Here is a 16,096-nt window from a genome sequence, read left to right as displayed (position 1 = left end):
CCATAGAAAGCAGTAGTAAACAGGCCCTGTTTAGGGAGGAAACAGAGAGTAGGGGATACTGCTAGTGTCAGGGAAGCATTGATCTGTTGTGCTATTTTCTTAAGAAAAGCCAGGGGGGTTGCTCATCCTCCTTTGGGGGGAAAGACGAGCGCAAGTTGGGGGTTACATTGTGGAACAGGAGTACCGCACGAACCTTCACGCATCGATATGATAGTTTCCTTTTTTCTGGAGATCCTGGATCTGCTCCTCTATATAAATACAGTCGAATGACGCTCCACGTCTTGAATTTTATCTCATCTTGTTGAAAAAGTATCGTCATGGAAATTCTTGAACTAGTTCACCAAGAACATCTACCCACTGAGGAACGCCCCTTCGCCTGTACATTCGCCAGCTGCAACAAGACTTTTGGCAGGCGCTCGGACTTGGTGCGCCACTCTCGTATTCACACCAACGAGCGGTAAGCTGTCAGAGTGCTGAAAGTCTTGCATTTCGCTCCTCCCTTTGCTAACTTGGAAACTCTAATTAGACCTTTCAAATGCCGAGAACCTGATTGCGGCAAGAGTTTCATCCAGGTACGTGTAACAATACACAACCTGTTTAAATTTGCAGATCCTTACCGTAATCTCAACTTTTTTAGCGTTCAGCTTTGACTGTGCATATGCGCACCCATTCCGGCGAACGACCACATGTTTGCGAGTATCCAGCTTGCAACAAGAGCTTCAGCGACAGCAGCTCCCTCGCGCGCCACAGGTAAATATTCTTGAAAGAGAAGAGAGAGAAACATCTCCTCTTCTGTACGTACATGCAAACTAGAAGGATTGACCAAATATGCGCACAGACGTACGCACACAGGCAAGCGCCCATACAGATGCCCTTTTGATGATTGCACAAAGAGCTTTGTCCGCAAAACCATGCTCACGAAGCACATGAAACACGATCATGCGACGAACGGCAAACGCCCTTCTGTTCAATGGCGCCCTTTCCTTGAGGAACGTCGTATGGTTCAACAACAGCAACAATACGCCATGCCTCCTCCCACCGTCGCCGCTGCTGCCGTAGGACAATGCTCGTGCTACAGCTGCTGGTCTGCTGCCTCATCTTCTACAGCACCCGCTTTACAAACTTCACCTCTCCTCTCCGGTCCTTCTTCATCAGTGGATTCTATGCCATCATCTCCTACTAGCTGGTCACCTGTACTTCATCCTTCATATTACCGACGCACTTCTTCGTCCTCATCCTCGATATCGTCCGTTTCTTCACAAGACGTAGTCCTTCCCAGCGTCTCCAGCTTTTTTGATCGCAAGGATGACATTACCCGACGAAACAGCAGCTATTCACTCTTTACACCCGTGTTATAAACGCAAATCAATCCAACACAACTTTCTATACAGCTCCCTTGACAATACACTCTTCCTTCTAAACGCTACAGCATGATATTGCACATACACGAAACATCTCCTACAACGCTCATACACATTGCCTCTCCTTTTCTACAAACACAAAAGAAAAAGGCTGCTCTTCGGTGATGCATCTCTAACTCTCCATTTCCCCGTTCTGATTTCTTCTCTCTTGTCTTTATCACTCTTCTATCATCCATATTATTTATGAATCTCTCCTATGACATACACACACGCAGCTCCATATACGCTTATGTTACACTCTAAATATACCCTTACAACGAATACAGCCCCGTCATTCACGCAAACCAAAAGATTCCCTTTTTCTTCATTTATTTCGCAACCATAAAAGTTATGTGTCCTGTAACCTTATTAATAAACCTATTGGAGAAATTAATAATCCTCTCCTAAATGTAAATGCTGCAACGGCTTCTTCGTTGGCTCAATAGTGCAGGTAGTGTTGGCACATCGGCGACGAATGAAACCAGCGGATCTTTGCAAGGATTAGCGTTAAGGTTTACTTTTCCCAGCTTATCTTTCTATTTATGCAAGTTTCGCCGAAGCAAATTCCTCGTGTATTCTTTGGTTGGTCTTTGTCAGTGTTACCAATGACTACTATTTTCCTGCAGCAAATGCGTATTACAAGATGTCAAAGAATGAGTAAGTAAACGAACTGCATATTCTACAAACAGCGCAGCGGGATGCAGATCTTCTTGATTGACCACAGAAATAGAAAATATTAGCAAGCTACCAAGTCCTTGAATTTGTAATCCAAAAAAAAAAGTTAGCGTTCGTGCGTCGTTCGCTACAACACCCTAATCCCGTGACGATGCCACCCCCTGACAAGTCCTTTTATTGCACTTTAATTGTTCTTTTAAAAAGTACTCTTACGATTTACCTTTTTTCAAAGCCATGCAAGAGTCAAATCGTACATCATTCATACAGCTTTTGCAGGAGTAACATCAACTCCTGTGCCTAAACCTTCTGACCAACGTTTTGTACTCTATAGCAGTTTCCCATGGAATGAGGCTCGAAATGCGCAATAACAAGGCTTAGCGCTATCCTTGCATGTCGTATACCTGCGGCAGGATATCACGTACATTAATTTCGTGAACAAGGTGCTTGAGATTGTTTCATGATCAACGATATAGTACGAATTGGGATAAAGGACGGCTCAGGTGTTACGTTCACCAGCTGTGAGTCTCAATTAAAGATGCAACTATACATGTCAATCAAAAGACATAGAAATGGATGCCATCCCCCAACGGACAAATGCCCCATGATCTTGCGTGATCGGTGGGTTCACGCTAAACCTTACAAACAATGTTCAAACTTGGCTTGTTACAATGACCAAAGCAGCAAACTAGTCAGATATTACAGGGATAACAATTGCACTGCAGATGGTCCATCTTGATTTTCTCCGTAACACTTGATTTGCAGATCGATACTCTCGATTTCCAATTGCAGCAAGGTTTGCCGAAATGAGTGATGATCCTCTTGTTGAATTTTGGCCACGAGCGCTGCACGGGATTCTTCCAAAAGCGATATGATTTCCGCAGCTACAGCATAGCCGATCAGCATTGTTGTTCAAGGAAATTAAAAACCGCAAGGAGCCCTGAAAGCTTACTGCATTGTTCTTTTAGTTTGTTCGTTCTCACTTCCATTGCGCTGCATTCATCCTGTGCCGCATCCAGAGATGCCCTGTCTGCATCAAGCTGCTCCTTCTGCTTGGCAACGGACGATTCTGCTTCTTTGAGTTTCGCTTCCGTGTCCTTAATATGGGTTTGAAGCTCGGCAGCGCTTTGCAGTTGACCGGCCTTAACGGCCATCTGCTTCCGACGCTGCAAAGCTGCGAGAACAGTCTTGAAATGCGCTACCGATTCTTCACATTCATCCATCAAGCAAAGGCTCGCGTATACAGCTTGCTCCAACTCCTGAACGTGCCTTTTTTCACGATCCAAATCTTCTTGTGCCCTGGGGATGGATGAGAAATAATTGCATTATTCTCTGCAATAACGTCACCAAAAATGATTATATATTCTTCTTACTTGTAAAGGGTACTTCTTTTGGTACAAATTAGGCTGTCTCTAGCCTGTATCAAGTCTCGAAAAGTATCCGATAAAAAGCATGTTTCCATTTCAGAGGCATGTATCCGTTGTGAAAGTTCTTCCATCTGTTCGTCAAGTCCTTGCAGTTCTCGATGACTACGATCCATAGCCTCCTTTTGCAAAGTCATCTGACGGTTCAGTTGCTCATCTTTTGCGTCTAGTTCCGCTGACCTGCTCACTATGGATTCCTTTCGCTTCTCAAGCGCCACATAGTCCGCATCCAGGGCTTCCCTTTCAGGTGCAAAGCGGTTCAAAGCAACGTCAATTGATTCATCGAGTGCAGCTAGCTCGGTCTGATACTTTTCTCTTGTCTCTGTCAACTGCACCAAACGTCTTTGCAGTTCATCGATCTCTGCTTGGATACGCTCGATTTGCGCCACAACGTCCTTTCTTCTCGTCCGCTCTTCTTGCACGAGATCGTTCTCTTTAGCAAAAAGTTCCTGCCGCGATTGTTCCCACATCTGCGTATCGAAAACAATTTCGCTTTTTTCCTTTTCGAGTTTTGAGCGTGCTTGGCTGCTTTCCTGCAGAGCATACTCGTGTTTGCGGTCACAGTCAATCTGGTATTGCAGATGATTTCGTTCTTTCTCTTCACGTGCAGACTTGCACGCCTCCACCATCTTTATCAACGCTTCATGTTCTTGCACTGAAAGTGTAACTAGTGATTCCCAGGAGTGGTGTATCTGCGCATCAATTTCTTCCATTATTTGACCCGACAGCTCCTGAATTTTGGTCTTGATGTTTTGACGCTTTAGACGCGCTGCTTCTGCCGCGACATAGTCTTCATTTCGTATTGACAGCTGCAGTGCCTCTTGCAGCTCTTTCTCCTGAATTTGCAGATCGGCCAGCTGCTTGTTAACAAGCACCCGCCGATTGTAGTATCGTTGCAGAACAGATTGTTCCCGCTCCTTTTCCGCCTGAATCCGTTTCCAGGCCGTTTCCGCTGATAAATGCGCTATAGCTGCATGTTGTTTCCTTGGTGATCGAGAAGCGAACGCTGTTGGTTATAGAACAGAGTTAGAAAACATTACTGTTTTCTTATTTCCACCATGTCTTGACCTAATTCAGCCTGGATGCTGCTCCTACGGCCGCTACTGACATCGACCCGCTGCTGCTGGTCGCTATTTACGCTCGTCGCCGTCGAAACTGCAGGCGAGCGTTTGCTAACGCTGAGAGATGGTGAGGATGCAATGAAGGAAAAGACTGATCTTTCAGGCTGAAATGGTGATCCTAAATGGAGTAAACGTAAAAATGATTGCAAAGGGATACAAGAAGGTAACTTTAGTACCAGGGTTAGAAGATCGCGTTCTCTGTTGAGGAACTTGAGTCTTTTGCTGTGCTTCGTAGACAAGATCAGCCACCGATGCAAGCGAGATGCTTCCACTGTCCTGTTGCTTGCGTTTGTTGCTGTTAGCTTCGTTGATAAAGTTAAAAACAGACATGTGGTCCTAACTTGTTTCAGGACACTTTCGCTTCCATCATTGGTCCTGATTTGCCACACATCTTTTTAGTATCTACCATCCTATAGTGCAATATGCTCCTCGATTACTTAAGTTCCAATGGGAGGCTGTATGACCATTGTGATATCTTGTTCACTGTACAACTGTCTAAGCTATATCCCATCGATCGGCATCTAGTCCACTTCCTGATGAGGAAAAAGCAATGTTATTATTATTCGACTTGGTGGGATCCGTTCCACGCCGTATTTTATTCAAATATTCATCGTATAATGGTGGTAAGATCAGTAACAGTAATAGTATCAACAGTGGCAACATTAATAGCAGTAAGGTTAACGGATAATTTCACAATAATGAAACTGATAGGTGCAAAGAGTCCCTGCAAATGGAAGAAACGATGCTTATCAATAAAAGTTTTCTCACATGGATCAGTATACCTTGACTGAGATGGACAAGCCAGCTAAATCCGTGAGATTATCCGTGACAAGCATGTATTGTTGCAGGACTGGGAACAGCTGAGCAGATCAATGCCGCTGAGCAACGGGAAATCCGAAGCGCGTGGGTGGCAAGGAGAATAGTTTGATCGATAGTTTTCGTAAGCAAGAATCAGAAAGCTTATCATATGAAAGGATTACCCGCAGGATTACTGTTGAACAAATCCCACGATACAAGGTACAGCGAAAACTTTAAATGCTCGTCGGGCTCTGGTTGTCAAGAAATTCCGTTTTCTTCCCTCCCTTCCCCGCATATACCACTAGGAATCACACACAATGGCCGCTTCACCGTTGCAGCAATATCTCGCGCGTCATCAGCTGGAGCTGGTACAGCATAGCAATAGCAACAAAGGCCGGAGTGTTGTCGCGAAACAAGTTCTTCATCTCGGATCAGTTGTGATCACCTCGCAACCCCTAGGCACCGTGGCGCTCAAGGCTCACCGGCATGAATTCTGCAACTACTGTTTTCGAAAAATTGGATCGAATCAACCAGACATGAGTCCATTGCAGCGATGTTCTCGGTGTAAATCGGCGTATTTTTGCGACATGATCTGCTTCAAAAATGCTTGGCTTAGCTATCATCAGTTTGTCTGTCATCCGTACAACGGTGCTGATAGCGATGATGAAGAAGAGCTGGATACCGAACGCGATCTGGAAATGCTTGAACGAGTAGCATTGAACGTCTCACGTTATAACAAGCGGAAAGCGAAGATGGAGGAAGAGGGAATCCACAAAATGCAGCACGAGGACGAGGATGAGAGCGTGGAAGCGACGATGGAGGCATTCTCGAGTCTCATGGATCACTATCACGACCATCCTAAATACCTTCTCTCCCAATACAACGAGATTGCCGAAACAGCGCTTCAACGATCTTACCTCAAAGATACTGGATTAAGCCAACAGGAGCTCGTTCGTTTTCTGTGCCAATTCCGTTGCAACAACTTTGCAATCAGTGACGAACAACTGTTTGTGATAGGCGAAGGCACATATCCAGTCGCATCCTTGTTTAACCATTCCTGCCGCCCAAACGCAGCGGTGATCTTTGACGGCGCACTCGCTGTTGTCAAAGCTTTGGAAAACATTCAGCCCGGCGACGAAATTACATTAGCATACGTCGACGTTGCTCACGCACGGCCTCAACGGAAGCAATCATTGAAAGAAAAATACTTTTTTGACTGTAACTGCGGACGCTGTACCGACAACAACTATCTGGGACGGATCGACGCAATGCTCGGTCAGGAAGATTCTATCTGGGATCGCGCACAGAGCTTACTAGACGAGGATCAGACGCGCAACCGACTAAAAGAAATCATAGAGCAAGATTGGAATCTCGAGTATCTAACGAAATATTTCACACGACGCAACGACAATGTGCCTGATCCAGACAAACCTTTCAACTTGCCAGTATATACACATTACATGTTGGTACGGCTTAGCCCGTATCTTTGGGCAGCAGTCGATCCAGAAATCAAGTTCGTAAAACCATCCTCGATACCGATATCGCAAATGCGAACCATTACAGAATTCGATGATCCGCCAGCCGCCTCTGCTCGCCCCTTCCCCGGCAGAACATATCAAGAAATCTTGACGGAGGCTTTAGAAATCGTAACGTCTTACAAGGCACCGAAAGACGTTGTACCATACCGGATTACCACACTGGCAAAAGCAACGCGTCTATTCTACGATGAGCTCATGGCAAATCGCCTGCGAAATGCCACAAAGCTCGCCATGTACATATTTGCACAATACGCAATTATCTACCCACCTTACCATCCTATGCTTGCGCAACACTTGCTGCTGCTGGCCAAGACAGCCTGGAATTCGGTCATCCAGAATGAGCTTGTAACAAATAGTCGTCGCCTGGAGATGGCCCAAGAGCGTGGTATCCGCCGCTGGATTTTGCTCGCTAAGCATACCATCCTATGTACCTTTGGAAAGCAAAGTCCACTCTGGCGGGAAGTTTTGGAACTAGAATGGGTCTTCATTCGAGAGCAGAAATTGAAATGCTAGGACCCGCTCCCGCCTGGATCAATGCTTTTGACAACGCGTTGTTGGAATAATAAATGTAACATCATTGTTGATTAAAAAGGAGAAGGCATTTTCTTGTTGCATGAGAAAATGATGGCTTTTCCAAACACGCTGTAATTAGATTGACTAAACTTGGCACACACAAGCTATGATTGCCACCTGATTTGACCGCAATCATGGGAAGAAATCGCTTAGATTTCATATACGTAATAGAAATAACAAAATGTTGGCATTTCGGCTACATATGCAGTGGTGTATGCGGTACGTCCAAAGTCGCTATTTTGGACTGTTTTCTTTTCTCCATTGACATCAAGAACAATGTAATTGTAATAAAGCAAAAGGGACTATTTTACGGATTTGCTATACATAGCTTTCTAGCTAATAGTTTTGCTATTGACGAGTTTCAGTGGTGGGTATCTTTTGTTGATTATGATGGCGGCCGTCTTTTTTCTCTTTTTCATCCCAGAGGCCCGCATCGAGTGCTTTCTGCATGAACTCCACGTCGAGTGCCCGGCCCTGCTGAGTGCTATTGAAATAAGACTTGAGCACACTGCTTTCTATCGCATTTCGGAAAGGAATCTTTATATTTGGCTTGACTTGAAAGAATGCGTATTGCATGAACAAGCACATTTCATCTTGATGGTATAATAGCTTTGGGGCAGGTGCTTTTTTTAGTTTAGACGTTTGCCAGTCGCCTGGTTCCGGTAATGATCGATAAAGTGTAACGTCTCCAATGAGTCCAGTGTTCTTCCATGACTCGTTTTGAGCAATGATGACCATCTCTCGCCTGACTGAATCGATCCAAGTATCCTGTCGAACAATGAACTCGTCTAGCTTAAATGCTCGTCGAACGATAGGTGTAACGTCTGGCTTTAATCTGCACAGTCGCACAATGTGCCGCACTCCTGCAATCGGAACTGGACTTTGATCATGCAGTAAAAGTGAGGGATGCGTGGCTGCAATTCCAGCGATGTTTAGTGGATGAAAATTCAGCAAGGATGTGCTCCAGCGCTCAGGTGCTCCGTCGCCTGGAAACAAATGAGATGACAAGTAAGGGCCATACACTGGCTTTGCTGCAGCGACTACCGGTTGCACTTTGCCAAGAAGTCCTCGGTAGGTATCAACTTCTTGCTGCGTGAGGTACAGCTCATCGAGTATAATTTCTGATCCAAGTAATAATGGCACGCGTTCATTGGCCGGATATCGATGCTGATTAGCCCACACTGCGAGCTCCCAGGGCCAGGGGTACAGCATTTGCGAGACTGAGGTGGTAGCCATTTCTGAAAGCCAGCGGAAACAAGCAAGAGTGAGAAAGAGGGAGAGAGAGAGAAAAGAGAAAAATGGCGCAGAAAATGTACATAAGTTTGCTGATCTTCCGCGCAGTGCAATGTAAGCCAAATTTTCTTGGCACATGACTCTCCTTGCGTGTCAAGTTTAACTGCCCAGATGGCGCCAAGTAACGAATCATGCATACGTACACATAGCATTGCTAATGAAAAAAAAAGTGATATCAGTAACGCCAATCATGGTTTCAATAGAACTCTGTTTACATTCCATCAATTCATCTTTTCTCGTTTTTCTTTTCTGTCCTTTGTTGATGCTAGCAGGCTTACTAGATTTCTAATACCCGCCAAATACTGAACGTAAATCTAAATACTGCATATATTCATTTTTCATAAGATTTCGAGAAACTAAACCAATGCTTTCTAAGGCATTCTCCTCGTTGATGAGACGGTCTCCGAACATTTGCTAATTTCATTATGCGCGTGAAGGGATTTAACGTGCCCGATAAGTCATATCTGTAGTTAACATCTATCAGCCATCAATAAAAGATTGGTGAAGTAATTTACTCCTTGCAGTGTATCCAGACCGACGGATACAAGCAGCATGCACTCGCCAACGTGTAACCAGCTTGCTGGTGCTGACGGACACTCGCTCTCTCTCCCGCAATTTGTAAGAAAGGTCGTGTGAACGATGCCACTACGTAATTGTATGTACATTTCATAGTCGGCGAGTAATAGGGTGTCATCTTAACAAAGACCCTACAGATCTCAACAGACAACAAGGAAGACGGCACCCTGTCGTTGTAACTATACTCCATCTTGCATCCAATATAAAATATCACGATGATGGGATGATCAGTATGTAATTATGAGTGATGAAATGGGCTTAAATATTTACAAAATTCAGTTCCTGCTCTAAAATGTCTTGCTTGGTCGGTGATCTTGAATGTTTTTTTTGTCTACAGCTTTGCAATATGATAGTAGAGGCTTTTGTTAATTCAACTTTGGAGGTTCATATTCATATGTATTCCGAAGGAATAGATACATAAAAACGAAGAAGAACCCTTACAAGTCAAGAACTTCCTGATTTTTCGCAATCGTAAACCATATTGTGTAATTTTCTTATGGTTCTCGTTTAAAACCACAGATTGCTCTTAAAACGTTCGATCAATGACATGTCAAATGCAAAACATTTTTCTTTTCGGCATAAAGCAAACTGGAATCGATGTATCAGATATAAATATTTTCCGTTCTTTCATGGTAGGCGATTTGATCTTCTCCTGTAACATGATCATGAATCAGATATAAGATACTTCGTCTCTTCTATCAAGTCGAGCGACTGCGATTATGAAGTACTGCGAAGCAATGTCGCTAATACCGACGATGCCGACAGCTTAGTTTTATAAAGTTGCGTCGATGATTTGGATTTCTGAACATGCAATCTGACCGAATTTCCTCGCTACTCTGTTAATGGCTGAAGTATTTCCCTTACAAGTTTATGGTTGTCACTGTGTACTAACCGCAAGGCAAGGCTTCAACATCAAGAAGCCTAGAGGTTGATACTCAGACTACAGTACCTTCTTTCTCCCCTCGCACAAAAAACCGCATCCCAATCTCCAATTTTGGAACCGTGTGCCCGGTCCCTCCTTTCTTTAGAATCTGAGCATTCCTTCAATCATACGAATCCTTCCAAAGCCTTTCACTACCTCTTTTGATGAAGCAGCACTTGTTGCGTCTATTTACCTTATTTTTCTGGGTCTACTTTACAGCCGCGGATCCATTATTGACTAAACGGCAAGGCATGTATGCATTACGCCCTGCTGGCACGAGCTTGCTAATTGACACCGACATCTTCTCAATGCAGCTGTTGCTTCAACCGCCTGTGCAAGCCAAAACAACAGCGTTTCAATATGTTCACCTGCAATAGGCGACACTTGGTACAACGGTACTTATCATGAGTTTACATGGAAGTACAAGTAAGTGTAGTGTAGTACTAAGAATGCTTGGCACCGCAATTGATCACAAATTTATGTTTAGCAACCCAGTATACACCGATTATGTAGGCTTTAATCGAAGCACTGTGAAGGGCATGTTACTCACCAATTTGACAGGATACCGTCGATCTATACCTTCTCTACAACAATGACGGAAACTACCAATCACAAAAGCATTGGTCTGGACTCCCCCGCACTTCCGGTGTTCTCGTGCAACAAGTAGACGATACATGGTTTCCTTCTCAGTTACCAGAAAATTCTGCCAACAAAACATGGACAGTCTACGCGTACTTGATTGCTCCCGGCTACGACTACCAAACAGAAATCGCAAAAGAAGTACCATACTTTCCGGTCCCGGTTCCGTTCAACTTGATTCGTAAGTCGGAGAATGCCATAGGAGAAGCATGAAAAGTTTCTCCTGACTAGGGGCGCGTTTTTCTGATGTATGCTTCTCCACAGAAAGCGCAAAAAACTCGACTACCAGCGGATCATCACCTTCCCCTACCGAAAGCAGCAGTGGTAACAGTGCAAGCGGTTTAGCACCGTGGATGATAGCCGTAATTGTCGTAGCGTGCGTGTTATTTTTGGCAGCAGTCGCCGCTTTACTTTGGCTGATTCGACGAATGCGCAAGAGTAAACAAGATGCAGCTACAGCAGGAGGAGAACAACGAACATTGATTATCACGGATATTAAGCATGCAGATACCGCTACTAATTCACCAGGCGATTCACCAGCTACCACTCGACCATTCAGCGGTTCCTTAACGAATGCTAGCACTCTCGGTGCAGACAATCGCGATATAGTATCAATTTCGTCTTCTACTCCCATGATTGCGCATGGAGGATCTCAGCGTGGGTTTTCCTCTATCAGGGGCATAAACGACCCGGAAAAGTCACCAACTGCTGCGCATCATATTATGCAACAACAAGAAGCACGACAGTCAAGCTCGATCCTCAGCTCAACGGATGCATTGATGATTGCCGATACTTTCAGGCAATTTATGCGTAAACCCGAATGGAATGAGCATCATGAAGAAGAAGAAGACATTGAAGCTGGCTTGGAAAGTGATGATAGGCCACGGCCATCACCGCAACAACAGCAACAACAACAGCAAGAACAACAGCAGCCATCTGAACAATTAATGCGCGAACAGATAGCCAACGAAGGCGTTACTGTGCAGCAAGTGCATACGCGATCACAAACCCCACCGTCTTGATTTATTTCTTCCCGCATTGTACTATGATCTCTTTACTCGCATTTTCATATCTTCCTCCTCCCTCATTCGTTCGCTAGTTTCTCCATTTGTAAAAGTAAAGAGATGCCGAGCATCTTTTTTTCTCATCCATCCATGATAAAAACTGCATAAACTTTAAGCTTTTTTTCCTTTTAGCTTGTGCTCTTAATAGAAGATTTGTTACTCGGTAATTTATGTTTATGAAACAAATGATCCAGTTCCTTGCTCAGGACAAATTCGCAGAGTTAGGCTGTGTCTGTACTCAAGACAAGCTCTGCTGATGGAGTCAAAATTATGGCAACAAAAGGAGGCGTAATATAATGATATAATGAAACCAATGCCGTCGTTCAAAATTTCTACACAGCCTAAATTCAACCATTGCCTTCAAATATAAACTGTGTATTGTATTGAGAAGAAGAATTGTACGTTTACCCACTCGAATCAATATCCTTTACAAATATTGTAGACTAATTAGCAGAACAGACTCTCGAATTTTTTCCTTGCGTTATTCAAACTTAGTGGCTGCTTTTCCAAAGTTGATCGATCATGGCATCGGCGTCACTACGACAAGCGATCAATGGTGTCTTTGCCCTATACAAACCTCGAGGCTGGACCTCGCGCGAGGCAACCAACGCCGTGCAAAACTTTGTCTCGCGTGAGCTTTCGAAATCGCACACACGATTGCAACGAAAGGATCGTGTAAAGACTGGACATGGAGGGACACTTGTAAGGAAATTGTGCGCTGGCGCTACATACCCCGAATTCATGCACTGATTGCCCAAAATAATGGAAACCGGATAGGATCCTATGGCTGAGGGGGTTCTGAGTAAGTGTGCTAATATCCAATACCGAGAGGGTACAAGCTCAAACGAGAATGTAAAGTCATTGGTCTCGGCACAGGATGCAAGAAACTACATGGATTCCTTGGCTGTACAAAGGTCTGTCTAGCGCTTACAGCAGGTACAATTCTGGAAGAGGATGATGATTTACATATGATATTATTTCTACCAAAGGAATATCACGTGCGCGCCACATTCGGTGCTGCAACAGATACTTACGATGAAGAAGGCGAAATAACACACACTGCACCGACTGCTTCTTTGTCGAGGGAAGCTATTGAAGCGATCCTACCTAAATACCGTGGCGAAATTTTACAGAAACCACCTTTGTAAGTGTGCTTGTCTATCCTACTTGAAAAATAAGCACTTATGCAGATTTACGTGTAGGTACTCCGCACTGCATGTCCAAGGAAAGCGGTTATATGAGTATGCTCGCGAAAATAGACCGCTGCCCGTTGAGATCAAGCCACGGCCCGTCCATATCCATCGGCTTGAGCTGCTGGAATTTAATCCGCCGCATGCAGTGTTCAAAGTGGAGTGCGGTGGAGGGACTTACATGCGTAGCCTAGTGCACGATATGGGCCTCGATTTACAATGTTATGCCTACATGTCTGGGCTGCTGCGAACACGGCAAGGCGATATGACTTTGGAGAATGCTCTGCCCCTTGTAGATCAAGAGGGCAAAAAGTGCTTGCAAATGTCGTCCATCCTAAAGGCAATGCAATGAATGCGGAGTTTTTTGGCAATGAACCGGTGCGCGATGTTGGTGCTTTTAGGCATTGATTGCTCTGCCTGCCTGCTCACCTGCTTTGGGAGGCGGAACAGTAAGAGGCTCCTTGCTTTTTTTTCCTGTGCCGTTCAGTTTTGCTTCTCCCCTTTTTTTTTGTTAATCCTCATGTCTGCGCAAAGTATACCATCAGAACTTATATTGCACATTCTAAAATACCTTACGCAACCAGCGGATCTGCTGAGCACCGCACTATGCTGCAAATCCTGGAGCTTGCATGCTTTGGAACTGCTTTGGTACAAGCCAAACATCGTAAGACCTTCAGCATGGTTAAACTTTTGCGACATTCTGCATCAAGCAAAACCTACGACCTTCCCGTACACGCAGTTTATCCGCCGAATCAACTTGTCTTTGCTTGCGAGCGATGTAGACGACAGGCATCTAGCTTGTCTTGACGTCTGCGAACGACTTGAACGCATAACACTTGCCAACTGCTCCAAGCTGACAGACGAGGGATTATTAGCTTTTCTTGGAAACAAGGAGCGCAGAACATTGGTTTCCATAGACCTGAGCGACTGCATTCAGGTGACAGACAAAACGATTACACATATTGCTCAGTTATGCCCCAACCTTCAAGGACTGAATCTAAGCATGTGTAAAGAAACGGAGCAAGCCTTTGTAGGCGTCACGGACGATAGCATCGTGATGCTTGCGAGACGGTGTCCCGGATTAAGAAGGGTAAAGCACTTACTTGCTCTTCTACGTAATGATTTCCTTTCTAAGATTGTTGTTTAGATCAAACTGAACAACTGTGTCAAGATAACTGATCAGTCAGCCTTTGCGCTTGCGCAGCATTGTCCAGCGTTGCTGGAAATCGATTTCATGAATACACAAATTACGAACAGTGCGTTGTTGGCTGTCTTTAGCAATAATGGCGAACTTCGAGAGTTTAGAGTCAATCACTGCAACGTCATCGACGACGACGCATTTACCATGTCAATCCTGGCTAGGCAGCCTGTGATCGATAACATACCATATTACGACCAGCTACGCTTGCTGGATCTAACGAACGTCCAATCCATCACTGACGCATCCGTAAAAGTCATTGTCAACGCTGCACCCAAAATCCGCAATCTGGTACTGAACAAATGCCCCAACATCTCTGATGAAAGCGTGTTTGCTATATGTCTCTTGGGTCGTTATCTGCATTATCTCCATCTTGGCCATTGTATCCGTCTCACAGACGAATCCATCATCCAGCTAGCTCGACACTGCACCCGTATCCGATACCTCGATTTGGCCTGCTGCAGCCAGCTTACTGATCGGGCAGTCATCGAGCTAGCCACTTTACCCAAGCTGAAACGTATTGGACTCGTCAAATGTGTAAACATCTCTGATCAGTCCATATATGCGCTTACAAGCCATCCACGGATTGCCCACTCTCTCGAACGCGTGCATCTTAGCTACTGCGATCGCTTAACCGTACCCGCTATAATCCAGCTTGTCAACTTTTGCGAAAAGCTGACCCATCTCAGTCTAACTCAAGTGCGTGCCTTTCTCAGACCTGACTTTCAGCAATTCCGGCGAACTCCACCAAAAGACTTTACACAACAGCAACGCGACGTCTTTTGCGTATTCTCTGGAAGAGGCGTACGCGATTTACGGAACTATTTTAATACCTGGAAAGCAACTATGGGTAGCAATGTCTACCACGGTCCACAGCATCATCAACAACCAACGCATTTGAACATGATCGAAACGGCGGCTCCCGCACATGTACCTGATTCGGAACCTAATCAAGAAGAGCACCTGGATGGGGAAGATATTGAGCTCACCATGTAATATATATCGACAAATAAACCATTAAGAGTATGTCGTGATTTGGCCTGGTTTAGTTTCGTTTGGTGTCGGTTTATTTACTGTTATTGAGGAGCTTATCCCGTTGCTCAAGCGTACGCAACAGGATCTGGATGCGATATTCGGCTTTGGCGTTCAGAGTTTCCAGGTCCTTAATCTGCTGTTTTAGAGATGCAACCTCTTCGCTGCTTTCTCCAGCTGCTACTGATAAATCAATCTATGGACCATTATCTCCAATTTCAATAATCTTTGCCCTACATGGTTGAGCAGCTGGTGGCGGCGGCGCTGCGGTTACTAATTCCTGCAGTTCTTTGACTTGTTTCTGCAAGGCCTCCAAGGCAACGTTTACAGGGACATCATCCAGGGACCCGACTTTGGCACCGTCCATTGAAGATAGAAAACAAAAGAAATGAGCCTCCAATTTTTCGGCGCCGATAACCAAACGCCTTGGCTCCGACGACAGGAACAACATCGACTGCCTGCGCAGGTTGCCGAAGTTGGAACAATAATTTAGCAACATTTAGAATAAAACAACGCTGAGTATTATTTATATATGTACAATAGCTTACTCCCTCGTATAACATGCAATTAATGCCTGGAAAAAAAATCAGTCTTGACTATCTTTGTAGCCGTTTCCGTGAGCTCCTTAAACTGTAAAACAATTTGAACTGTTCTAT

General features: G+C 44.7%; 8 protein-coding genes across 8 annotated transcripts; 5 read left to right on the top strand and 3 right to left on the bottom strand.

The window, feature by feature from the left end:
* Window positions 1–317: 317 nt before the first annotated feature.
* On the top strand, window positions 318–1,358 carry VTP01DRAFT_160 (uncharacterized protein; the record flags this gene model as incomplete). Its single annotated transcript, XM_069379968.1, has 4 exons — window positions 318–457; window positions 527–572; window positions 638–750; window positions 839–1,358. 4 exons carry the CDS (start codon window positions 318–320, stop codon window positions 1,356–1,358), a joined length of 819 nt encoding a protein of 272 aa, XP_069244580.1.
* A 1,413-nt stretch (window positions 1,359–2,771) lies between these two features.
* Window positions 2,772–4,947, bottom strand: VTP01DRAFT_159 (uncharacterized protein; the record flags this gene model as incomplete). Its single annotated transcript, XM_069379956.1, has 5 exons — window positions 2,772–2,956; window positions 3,025–3,371; window positions 3,446–4,502; window positions 4,565–4,735; window positions 4,794–4,947. 5 exons carry the CDS (start codon window positions 4,945–4,947, stop codon window positions 2,772–2,774), a joined length of 1,914 nt encoding a protein of 637 aa, XP_069244579.1.
* A 785-nt stretch (window positions 4,948–5,732) lies between these two features.
* VTP01DRAFT_158 (uncharacterized protein) lies at window positions 5,733–7,466 on the top strand (the record flags this gene model as incomplete). Its single annotated transcript, XM_069379945.1, has 1 exon — window positions 5,733–7,466. The coding sequence occupies one exon, from the start codon at window positions 5,733–5,735 to the stop codon at window positions 7,464–7,466; it is 1,734 nt and encodes a 577-aa protein (XP_069244578.1).
* Window positions 7,467–7,874: 408 nt separating this feature from the next.
* On the bottom strand, window positions 7,875–8,762 carry VTP01DRAFT_157 (uncharacterized protein; the record flags this gene model as incomplete). The annotated part of the gene is made up of 1 exon (XM_069379934.1): window positions 7,875–8,762. The coding sequence occupies one exon, from the start codon at window positions 8,760–8,762 to the stop codon at window positions 7,875–7,877; it is 888 nt and encodes a 295-aa protein (XP_069244577.1).
* A 1,719-nt stretch (window positions 8,763–10,481) lies between these two features.
* On the top strand, window positions 10,482–11,978 carry VTP01DRAFT_156 (uncharacterized protein; the record flags this gene model as incomplete). Its single annotated transcript, XM_069379923.1, has 5 exons — window positions 10,482–10,566; window positions 10,632–10,743; window positions 10,805–10,826; window positions 10,879–11,137; window positions 11,221–11,978. 5 exons carry the CDS (start codon window positions 10,482–10,484, stop codon window positions 11,976–11,978), a joined length of 1,236 nt encoding a protein of 411 aa, XP_069244576.1.
* A 564-nt stretch (window positions 11,979–12,542) lies between these two features.
* Window positions 12,543–13,562, top strand: VTP01DRAFT_155 (uncharacterized protein; the record flags this gene model as incomplete). Its single annotated transcript, XM_069379912.1, has 4 exons — window positions 12,543–12,722; window positions 12,798–12,822; window positions 12,879–13,164; window positions 13,223–13,562. The coding sequence occupies 4 exons, from the start codon at window positions 12,543–12,545 to the stop codon at window positions 13,560–13,562; spliced, it is 831 nt and encodes a 276-aa protein (XP_069244575.1).
* Window positions 13,563–13,730: 168 nt separating this feature from the next.
* On the top strand, window positions 13,731–15,404 carry VTP01DRAFT_154 (uncharacterized protein; the record flags this gene model as incomplete). The annotated part of the gene is made up of 2 exons (XM_069379901.1): window positions 13,731–14,300; window positions 14,358–15,404. The coding sequence occupies 2 exons, from the start codon at window positions 13,731–13,733 to the stop codon at window positions 15,402–15,404; spliced, it is 1,617 nt and encodes a 538-aa protein (XP_069244574.1).
* A 70-nt stretch (window positions 15,405–15,474) lies between these two features.
* VTP01DRAFT_153 (uncharacterized protein) lies at window positions 15,475–15,807 on the bottom strand (the record flags this gene model as incomplete). The annotated part of the gene is made up of 2 exons (XM_069379890.1): window positions 15,475–15,617; window positions 15,678–15,807. 2 exons carry the CDS (start codon window positions 15,805–15,807, stop codon window positions 15,475–15,477), a joined length of 273 nt encoding a protein of 90 aa, XP_069244573.1.
* Between the last annotated feature and the right edge of the window lie 289 nt (window positions 15,808–16,096).

The sequence above is a fragment of the Rhizomucor pusillus genome (assembly GCF_041956525.1).
Source record: "Rhizomucor pusillus strain CBS 183.67 unplaced genomic scaffold VTP01scaffold_1, whole genome shotgun sequence".
Lineage (NCBI taxonomy): Eukaryota > Fungi > Mucoromycota > Mucoromycetes > Mucorales > Lichtheimiaceae > Rhizomucor > Rhizomucor pusillus.
Note: the sequence above shows the minus strand (reverse complement) of the source record. Positions and strands in the feature narration are given on the sequence as shown.